Source organism: Sciurus vulgaris (assembly GCF_902686455.1).
Source record: "Sciurus vulgaris genome assembly, chromosome: 2".
Lineage (NCBI taxonomy): Eukaryota > Metazoa > Chordata > Mammalia > Rodentia > Sciuridae > Sciurus > Sciurus vulgaris.
Window position 1 is genome coordinate 5,695,117 of NC_136462.1, and position 10,306 is coordinate 5,705,422.

General features: G+C 60.3%; 1 protein-coding gene across 1 annotated transcript; it reads right to left on the bottom strand.

Moving 5' to 3' along the window:
* Positions 1-5,318: 5,318 nt before the first annotated feature.
* On the bottom strand, positions 5,319-7,502 carry DIO3 (iodothyronine deiodinase 3). Its single transcript, XM_079125594.1, has one exon. The coding sequence runs from the start codon at positions 6,769-6,771 to the stop codon at positions 5,866-5,868; it is 906 nt and encodes a 301-aa protein (XP_078981720.1). The 5' UTR covers positions 6,772-7,502; the 3' UTR covers positions 5,319-5,865.
* Between the last annotated feature and the right edge of the window lie 2,804 nt (positions 7,503-10,306).

Genomic DNA, 10,306 nt, shown 5'->3' on the forward strand with positions numbered 1-10,306 from the left:
CCCTGGGAATTAGAAAGACAGACAACCCCGGAGATTCAGTGAAATTTGAATTTCAGGTAAACAATTTAAAAACTGTTTTTAGTCTATCTCTAAAATCACCTATATTTGGGATACACTTGTGCTAAAAAGTCATTTTTTTGTTCAGCTGCAACGCAAATTCACTGCGTGTCTGTGTTCTGTTCCTCAGCCCCGCCCCCACTCTTCTTTCCCATGCTTGTCCCCAGGCACCCCCACCTGGGCCGCCCTGTAGACCTGCACCCCATGCCCTGGCCTCTCCGCCCCCAGGCAACTGCTTGCTGCAGCCAGCGGGATCTGCTGTTTCCAATTGTATTTTTCTGTCATATCATAAGAGCAATGCATGCTCACTACAGAAAAATCACAGGCTACAGATAAGCAATAAGAAGGAAGCAAGAAAACACTCCTAATCCCACCCACACAGGAACGGCGACTGTGACTACCTCGGGGTAGATTTTTCCAGAGCTCTGTGTGTGTGCCTGGGTGCATCTTTGCAGATATTAAAAGGAGCACGCACACAACAGCCCAGTTCACCCCGTGGCCCTGCTGGGGTCTCCTGGAACCTGGGTAAGGACTCTGGAGCACACTGACGTGTTTTAGCCACCAGAAAAGGTGCTGTGGACCCCACGGGGAGCCCCCAGCACTGAGTCGGATGGGTCCATGGCCAAAGGCACTTTCTAACCGTGGGGCTGCCTCAGTGAAGTGCCGCAGACCGGTGGTGTGAACAACAGAAATAGTTGCTCTTCCACTTCTGGAGACTGGCAGTCTGAGGCAAAGGTGTGGGCTGGGGTTGGCTGCTCCCTGGCTCCTGATGGCTGCCTTCCTATGGTGTCCTTATAGGGTTTTTCCGGTGTGTGTCTGTATCCTAATCTCTTCTTTTAAGGACACTAGTCAGATTGAATTAGGGCCCACCCTAATGACCTCATTTTAATGTAATCAGTTCTTTACAGGTCTTACATCCAAATAAGGTTTCATTAGAAGGAAGGTTAGGACTTCAACATATGAACTTGGAGGGACAAAATCCAGCCCCGAACACCTTGGCCCAGCTCACTGCAAACATCTTGAGCTTGTTTCTTCTTCCATGAAAGGGGGCTGATGATCATAACCTCCAGCTGGAACTTCAGGACGCCCAGTCAGATCATCCCGAGGTGTTGCCCCCACCTGGTCCTGGAGTAAGTAATTACTCAGAGGTCCCTTCCCTTTGTCCTTCCTTCCCTACAGGGGGGTAACCAGGGGGCCATGGCCTCTTGGGACCTCCCTACTCCTTTGTCCCCCCAGTTTGACTATTTTCTTTGAGTAAATTCCTAGAGGAGAGCTGCTGGGTCAGAGGTGGGTGGTATGCCCCCTGCAGATGCATCTGTGCCTCTCTGTCAGTGGCGGGGGCCGGATGTGCCCCACTCCCATCTTCAGGGCTCTGGTGCTCCTCCCACCCCTATCACCTGCTCCCCTTTCCTGTCTGCAGGCCTGCCGGTCCCAAAAGGCTCAGCAGAGACCCCAGATGGTGCCCAGAGCTCTCCCCACACTGGCCCTGGCTCCTCTCTGCCTCTCCTTCTCCTCACTGGGGCCCTTCCTGCTTTGCCACCACGCAGAGGACTCCTTGCTCCAGATGTGCATGCTCAGACTTCCGGGCCTCCGCTGTGCTCCCTACCAAGGATGCCCTTCTTCCCATGTCTTCCTGGGAGAGGTGCCCATGACTTCAAGGGACAAATGAGAACTTTCCTATGAACCCTCTTAACACCCCTTAGCCCCCTTCCTGCTGAAGGCGTAACTGCATGAGGAGCCACTCCAGTCCCTGGAAAAACGCAAACGAGGAGGATGTTGGTGAGGGTAACAGAGGTAATAACGGCTGCCCTGCATCCCAGCCCTGCTGGAGAACAGAGTTGAGATCCTCCTCAAGGGGGAGTGGGGCTCAGGCTTCCGGACGGTGCCAGGCAGGAGCCAGCATGCAGGCGCAGACCTGCTCAGACTAGATGGACTGCCCCTGAAAGCACAGGCAAGGGCGCAAGAGGGTGGGGGCTGGGGCGGTCATCAAACCCTGCATGTGTGATCCCAGTTATGGAAAATGCATCACATGAACGACTGTGAGTATTTGAAACAGAATCTGGAAGCAGACACACCCGCCCATCCACAGGGGCTGTCCTGGAAGAGGGAATGCTAACAGACATTTGCAAACATTTCCAAACATTTTTGACCCCTCGGGAAAAACATTTCCTATCGGAGACCCGGTTACATGGACACTCACATGAACACACCCACACAGGTTCACGGACACTCACGTGAACACACCCACACACATTCACACGTATACTCACTCATAGCTGTACATAACTGAAACCAAAGTTGCAGGAAACTAGTTCCTTAGGTGAGTACATGCTGATATTTTTATTTTATTAATCTATTTCAGTTCTTCAATATGCTTGACTTTATCCAATAAATGGATTTCATAACCCACTGCTGCCTCCTGACTTATAGTTTGAAAACTCCTGCTCTGAGCAAGGATTCTGTTCTTCTCTATTTAATATTTAATTTTGAGAATGGATTTATGTGTTATCATTGTATTTTTTCACTTTAAGAAGAGAGAGCCAGCACTGGGAAAATGGGAACAATAACAAACTTTCTAGAAGCCAGTTTAGCAACATGTAACAAAACAGACATTTTAAACTCATGTTTGTGTCTCAAACTGCCATTTCACTTAGGGACAAATAGGGACAGAGCTGAGAACAGCTGCTCACCCTGATTTTGTGCAAAATAAGGGAACATCCTTAACATGTGGAGTGTCCACCTCTGAAGCTGTCCCTGGCCCTTTTTTTGGCCACCGGGTGTTGCCCCATTCACGACTGATTTGTTGACATGGAAAGAGGGGGCAGAGGAAGAGGGGTGCCCAGGTAGTAAAAAGTTAATGGTAAGCGACAGAAGGGCGATCCTGCTCTTGTTTACCAGTGAGGGAAAAGAGAGAGGAACAAGTTTGAAAATGCACACATTGAGAGGTTACCTTGCCTGGGTTTTATCTCCTTCTCTAGAGTCTTCTGTTTTCAGCCGTGAACAGACACTATTTTCATAAGAGAAGATTTTCAAGGAAATGAGAGAAAGAAACTAAAGAGGGAAAGAGAAGAAAGAGGGAAAAGAAAAAGATGAAGGAGAAGGAGGGAAGGAGGGGAGGGAAGAAGGAAGGGAAAAAATGGTGGGGCGTAGATGCCCTCTCCCTCCGGAGCAGCATGGGGGAGCGACCAGCCGGCGTGCGGAGTGTTTAGGAGCTGAAGGTCCCTGCACCGCGCTGAGCGCGCACCAAGGTCTGGGAAGCCCGAGGAGGCCCAGAGTGCGCAGGCTCTGCTAGGAGGAAAGGTCGCTCCGCGCGCCTAGGGTACCCTGAGCGATCAGCGGAGACGCGGAGCAGCAGGATTATGCTCTGAGCGACTCACGGCAGCCGCAGCTGTCCCTGACTGCCCTTCGCGAGTCTCCAAGTCTCCACCTGGGACAGTCGCGCGAGCCGCGAGCTCATGGCGAGCCCTGCCCGATTCGGGCGGCGCCCCTGCTGCGTTCTCTATATTCTTGGGGGTTTAGGGTTGAGAAGTGCTTGAGGTGGGGTGGGGGAAGGAGACGCTGAAATGCCATCTGTGCCGACTTTTTTTTCTTTAAAGTTATTTTTCAATTGAAATCTTTTAAAGCAAAAGAAAAAAAAATCGCCCAAATTTAGGGCGTCAGTTCCAAAAAGTTTTCACGGAGGAGCAGCGTGGGGGCTGGGCGCGGAGTTGGCTGGACAGAGGCCTCTCTTCCATCCCTCCAGCAACGTCCCCACTCACACACACGTCCCCCGTGCACGCGCACTCACACCGAGGCGCGCACCGACACTACTCTCTAGCCGCGCCACACAGGCGGTCCTGAGTTCCACTGTCCGCTGGCCCCATTCCGTTCCCATCCTCAAACTCTCGCTTCAGCCCCTTTCCTCTGTCCCCACCTCTCTTCAGATAAAGGTGTCATTAACCGAAGGGTGCGGACCGCGTTTGTGGGGTCGCCCTCACTGGAGAGCTGCAGGGAAGACAGCAAGGGCAGGCATTGTATTGCTGCGCTTGGTCACAATCACAGGCGCGATCTGAGCCAAACGCCAGACCCTCATCCCGCCCCCGAATCGCCCCTCCCCCCTCTGATCTCCCTCCTTCATCCACCTCGCTCCGCTTCAACGCTTCCCAGCGGCGAGCGGGCTGGGGGTGCGGGGGTGGCGAGGTTGGGCTCCAGCTTGGGGAGGCGGAGGAGGGGGTGTCCTGGGCGGGGCGCATCCCGCAGCACCCCCGGCCCCGCAGTGGGAGCTGCTGTTGGAGTGATGGATCTGCTCCACCACTGCGTGCTTCGCTAGTCGCGCCTGCGGTGGAGTCCAGCAGCCAGGCGGGGGTTGGAGGGAGATGGTTTTGCAGGTGCGGGAAGCGGGCGAGGAGGGAGCCAGGTGCGCGGTGGCACCCACCGTGGGCGCAGCGGAGCTTTGCGAGGTTCAAAGCCCCCTCGCCCTTCCACACCACCCCTCCCCCACATCTCTGGATGCTCAGAGAAGTTAGACGGGCGGCTGCAGGGACAGCGTCTCTGTCAACGTGCGTGCACGGACGCGCTCGCGGCAGCAAGTGAGGATCCGCTTGCCTCTCCCGCCAGGTTCCAGGACCTTGCGGGCCTCGGTTTCCTGGCTCTTCTTCAGCCTCCCAAATCCTGACCTGGGTGTGTGCATGAGTATATGGAGGCGCCCCGGCCCGCCCCAGAGACCCCTTCCCACTCCGTCCACCTCCCAAGCCCCTTCCAGTTTATGATCCTCCCCTAACCCCCCTGGGTCACAATGGGGACGAGAGGGAGAGATGTGTGTTTAATTTCTGTCGCTATTCCAGAGACAAGAGAAAATAAAGGCACTAAAGGCAAGCAGAAAGCAGTTTACTTCAAGCCTTTATTATTGTAGCTTAAAAGAAGTTTATATACAGGGAAAATTTCCAGCAAAACACTCACCGAATGGCCTTTGAATCAGGGCCCTCCATTTCCTGACCCCGCGACCAGCAGCCCTGCCTAGGAGTCCCCCCACCTCCCTTTCTCCAGACTCTGCCACCCAAACGCCGTTCACCTCTCTTTGGGGTGCTGCGAACCTTGCAGTGCCTCTCCTGCCAGCTTCCTCTGGCCTCAAAACAGAGCCCCACCTCCCCCCACCCCCACCCCATTAGCGGCGGTTTCCTCGTGGAAACCCAGAGCATTCTCCCCATCTCGCTTTAGGCACTGTTTCGAGCCTCCTGCAGTTCGGAGCCAGCTCGTGGTCAAGACCAGTTAGAGATGGTTCGTCATCAGCAGTGGGGGTCGAGCGCGCCTAAAAGAAGGGAGGAGACTACCCTGCCCACCCTTCCCCATCCCCGAAACCCTCCCCCAGACTTAGGGACAAGAAGTAAACACGAAAGCAGCAGGGCTTCCTGCGCGCGACAGGTGGGTGCCAGGCAACTAGCGCGAGCCTAGAGCGCTGGTGGAACCCAGCTGCGCTCAGCGCGGGGCGTGGCCAAGGTCTCTGCGCTCTGAAGCGCTGCGGTGCTTGGTTAAAGGCGCGCTGGGAAGCAGGTGTGAAAAAGTGCTGTAGGGGCAAGTCCTGGGGCACACACGGTGCCGTGAGCACCACATCAGTGCTGCCAAGAGGATTTCAAGCGAGCCAGGTAGGTATAAATGAGAGTCAGTCACTGAAGCGGAGTCTCTGGGAGGCAGGCTCAGCCTAAGATCCGTGGCTCAGCGCATCTGTGCCATCGGGGCCTCGCCAAGCTCGACTTCCTTTGGGGTGCTTGCACGCGGGCTTCAAAGGCCCGAAGGCCCAGCTCGCCAAGTTGTCAGTTGACGGTTGACTGCTTACAACCGACGGGCCCTAACGCCATGCAGCTGCTCATCATAGCGCTCCAGCCAAGAGCGCAACTCTGAGACCTGGTAGCCGTCTGGGCCACGGCCGCCCTGGTACATAATGGTGCCACTCTGGATGACGTAGAGGCGCTCGAAATAGGCACCGTAGGCTGAGCTGCTGGAATTGGCCATGGTGTCCAGGACAAGTGCACAGCCTGGCGCACCTTGCTGCAGCACCCTTGCTGCGCTGACTCGATCCTCCAGGCTCCGGTGTTGGGGAATGATGTAGGGGGAGTCCGTGGTGACCCAGCCGTCGGAGGGGTGTGCTTCCTCAATGTAGATGATGAGGAAGTCGACGTCGCGCTGGTACTTGGTGACCAGACGCTGGAAGGCGCTCATGCGCGCCATGAACGGAGGTCAGGTGCAGCTGCCGAAATTGAGCACCAGTGGGCGGTTCCCTTGGGCGTAGTCTAGGATGCGCTGGCTCCGGAAGCCCTCGGGCAAGACAACCTCAGAGTTGGGCGCCGGGCCGCCCTCGTGTGCCTGCTTGAAGAAATCCAACTTCTGGCCATGCCACACGGCTTTGAGCGACGCCAGGGTGCACAGACGGTTGTCGTCTGACACGCAGATGGGTGGGTCGTCGGGGGGCACCTCCTCGCCCTCACTATTGAGCTCCACTTCTGGCTCCGGTTGGCGGCGGCGGCCCAGGAAATGCTTGCGGATGCACAGGAAGTCGAGGAGCCAGAGCATGAAGGCCGTGCCTAGGAAGCGCGGGAAGAGCACGAGGCACGAGGCGGTCTGGGCACAGAGCCTCAGGGAGTGAAGCAGCAGGGAGCGGAGCATGGTGGCTGTGGGCCCCGAGGCCCCCTGGGACCCCTCACCTTCGACCACCAACCGCGAGGCGGCCTGGCGAGGCATCTGGGCTTCGCCGTGCAGGGAGCTCAATTTATAGCCGAGGCTTCAATTGGCGGGAGACTCCACCTCCGGCCCAGGCCCGCCCCCTTGCAACTTGAGCCCGGAGGGATCACCCAGCGGCGCGGCCAATGCCCTAGAAATCATGGGTCGAGGGCGGGCGCTGGCAGGCCGAGGGCGGAGCGGTCCGGCCAGGGGCGGCGTGGGGCGGGTCTGAGCCCCGCAGCCAGCTCTCAGGGGCGGGGGACCCCGGCGCAGCTGCCGCCCGGACTAGCAGCCGTACTGGGGACCTGGGCGCCCGCGGTGGAGGTCCTCCAGCTAGCGCGAGCTCTGCGCGCGGCCCTGGTCCCCGCAGCCTGGCCCTGGCCCCGGCCCCGGCCCGCGCCCCCTCTCGCCGCGCACCTGAGCCGAGTTCCCCAGCGGCCGCCGCGCCGCGCCGGAGCTCCGGTTCGCTTCCCGCGCGCCGCCGCCAACGCCGCCCACGCTGCTGCCGCTCGTGCGGGGCCGCTGCCCAGGTATCGAAGGAGTCGGTGTCCACGGCCGCCGCTTCGGTGGCCCTGGCTCCCGCCCCACCGAGGACGCGGTCCCGCGAGGAGGCAACTTTGGGTTCCCGCCGCCTTCCCAGCTCGCCCGCGGGCGCCGCTCGACTGCCAGAGCCCGTCCGCCCGCCTCCCGCGCGCGCTCACACTCGCGCCTCGCACACGGCCGCCCCCCGCACCGCCCCGCCACGCACACCGCGCTCCGCGCCCCCCGCCGCGGCCCGAGGCCGCCGCGCGCAGCCCCAGCCCGAGCAGCCCCGGACGCGCCCGCCCCGTCCCATCTCTTTGCCGCTGAGCGCCGCGGATCCCGGGTCAGCGGCCGCCGGGGTCCAGCTGGGAGGCGCGGAGGGCAGGGTCCGCGGGCAGCTTGGCGCCCGCGCCGGAGACGGGGAGGGCTGAGGAAAGCAGCGCCCGCCCTGCGCCCCTGGTCCACTCCGGAGGGCCCAGGGCGTAGGGCGCTGCGGGCGTGGGGCGCGGGGCAGCGGGCGCGGGGCGGCGCCGGCCCCGGGCGGCTCTCCCACTAGGGGTAGCTGTTGCCTGAACGCCGGAGCGCTCCCCTCTCGCCGCTCGCCTCGCCCGGCGCAGCCCCGGCCGCCGGGCGCACCCGTCCCGTTCGTCCCCGGACGTTGCTCTCTGCCCCGGGAACGTCGAGACTGGAGCGCCCGAACTGAGCCACCTTCGCGGACCCCGAGTGCGGCGGCCCGACTCACCGCGGAGGCGCCAGGACGCGTAAAGTGCGTACTTTCAACCGCGAATGTGTGTTAGGCTTTTAGGGGTGCGGGGAACGCCCCAACTCTGCGGAGCCCTGGTCGGCTCTGCAGCCACGCCCGAGACCTTCTGATCCCTCGCTGCGCACGGCGCTGGGCCGGCGACTAGGGATCAGAGGCGGCGGGGTGGGAGGTGCTTTGACCTGGGGTCCTCCGAGGCCGTGGGCAAGTCCTGCTTCGCTTTAGCCCGCTGCAAAATCCCCCAGGGCAAGGCCTCGGCCCGGGTCAGCAGCGGTCTGTCTCCCGTCTGGGGAGTCAGGGGTTCAGAACGCCTGAGCACAGGGACTTGTCTGGGCCTCTGGGACTCTGGTCTCCCGTCCCATGAGCCGTTTTGCCCTCGGACAAGTCGCCCAACTTCTTGGGACAGGGACAGAGCTGTGTCCAGGACCCAGGTGGGAGCTGGCTGGGCCCTATAGGGCGGGGGAGGCTTGTCTTCCGCGGCTGAGGAACGTGTCCGAAGAAGTCGACCACCGGGTAAGGAGTCCAGCAGGAGTGCAGGTGGACACTGGCCTTGGGCGGGGATCCACCTCTTTGGTTTCCCGGCCCTGGCAGGACCCTCTGTCCCACTACACATGCATTTCCAGCAAGTCAAGACCCTCGAGTGTGCGTGGAGGTCGGAGGGGCGCGTGTGAATGTGACCCCTAGCCTTTCAACTGCTCAGCGGATCTCTGCTGTTCTGGGCAGGCAGGGGCGCACACCCCGGAACCTTACCACTGGCCTAGTCTGCCTCCCACGCTCCCCAGCACGTCCATGCTGCCCTTCAGCCTGGGGCAGGGGTGCTTAGGGTGGATTAGGGAATTCTCCTCAGCCACACTGACTGCAGGGGGTCCCACTTGCATGTCTCCCTTCAGCAGGGCGCCTCTGTGTTGGTGGATCAGCTCCTTTCCTGCCCCTTTCTTTGCAGGAGGGGAGAAGGAGCAAGTGAGAGGAGATGCCTCCAACTGGGCAAGTTTCTGAGGGCTCTGGGGGCTTCGGAGGCCACCACCTCCAGGGTGGGGGCAAGAGGATATTGGGGTCCCAACTTTCGTTGGACAATTTCCAGCCCTGATTCTTGACTCTGGGAGATGCCAGTCTGAGGACAGTGGCCTGCCCCCACCCACAGGGAGTTGGGGCAGGAACATGGGTCAGGTCCCTCTTCCACAATTAGTCTCAGAAAATGAAAGGGCCACTTTGGGCCCAGAGAGCCTTGCTAGGCTGTCTGGGATGTGGTGGCTGTGTGTGTGTGTGTGTGTGTGTGTGTGTGTGTGTGTGCGCGCGCGCATGGGCACCGTGATGTGTGTGGGAGGCAGGGCCAGGGCGGGTCCAGCCCACCTGTAGCAGTGGATCACACTGTTTCAGACCTGGGGTGCCCCGGGACCCTGCGTGTCCTTCTGTGTCACTGCCCTGGGGCTGCTGGTGTCTCCTGGTCTGACAGACTGCAACCCCATCCCTGGGGGTTCTGGAGCACTGGACGGGGCGCCCAGACCCTCTGGCTCCACAGCCTCCTGGTCAGGTGAAGTTGAGACAGAGTCCAGGTAAGCGGGAACTTTGCTGGTGCCTCCACCCCGCACTTCTCCGCCAGCCATCTTACTCTCCTCACCGCTTCTCCCAGCCACCCGTCCCTCCTTCCCCTTCTCTCCAGGGCAGCACCCCAGCTTGCTGCAGCTCCAGTGCTTCCTGTCACTCCCCTGACTGTCCTGCCTTCTCCCAGCTGTCCAGAGTGAGAGTACTGGCCCAGGTCCAGTCAGGACCCACGGGAGGCCAGGACCTCAGTGGTCCTGCAGGCTCCCTGTGGGGAGAGTGGAGCCAAGCTGAGGCTTCTCCTGCCACAGGACCTGGCCCGGGCTCCCCCTGCCCCCTCCTGCCTACCCTCTCCCAGCTCCAGCAGGGGGCGGACACGGGAAGGAAAAGCAGGGACTTGTTGAACTGGGTCCATTTGGTGTCTGGGAGCAACTTGGAGAGAGGGAAGGGGCAGGGGGTAGGTGGCAGGGCCCTGGCACTGTGAGTCGGACTGGCCTTCAGATGGCCTCCTGCTCCCCAGAGCACCGGCATGGTGGTGTCCACGAAGGGGACGACTAGGTGGACCCTGACGCCGGCCTCTCCCTCCCACTGCTTTTGTGCAGGGTGCAGCCCATCTCCCCACTGCACAGAGGGCTGTCAGGAGACTCCCCATCTGGGGACATCCAGTGGCCCTCTGCACCCCACTTCTGAGACTTCAGGGACATGGCCTGGCCCACACACCTCAGAAGAGTTGGA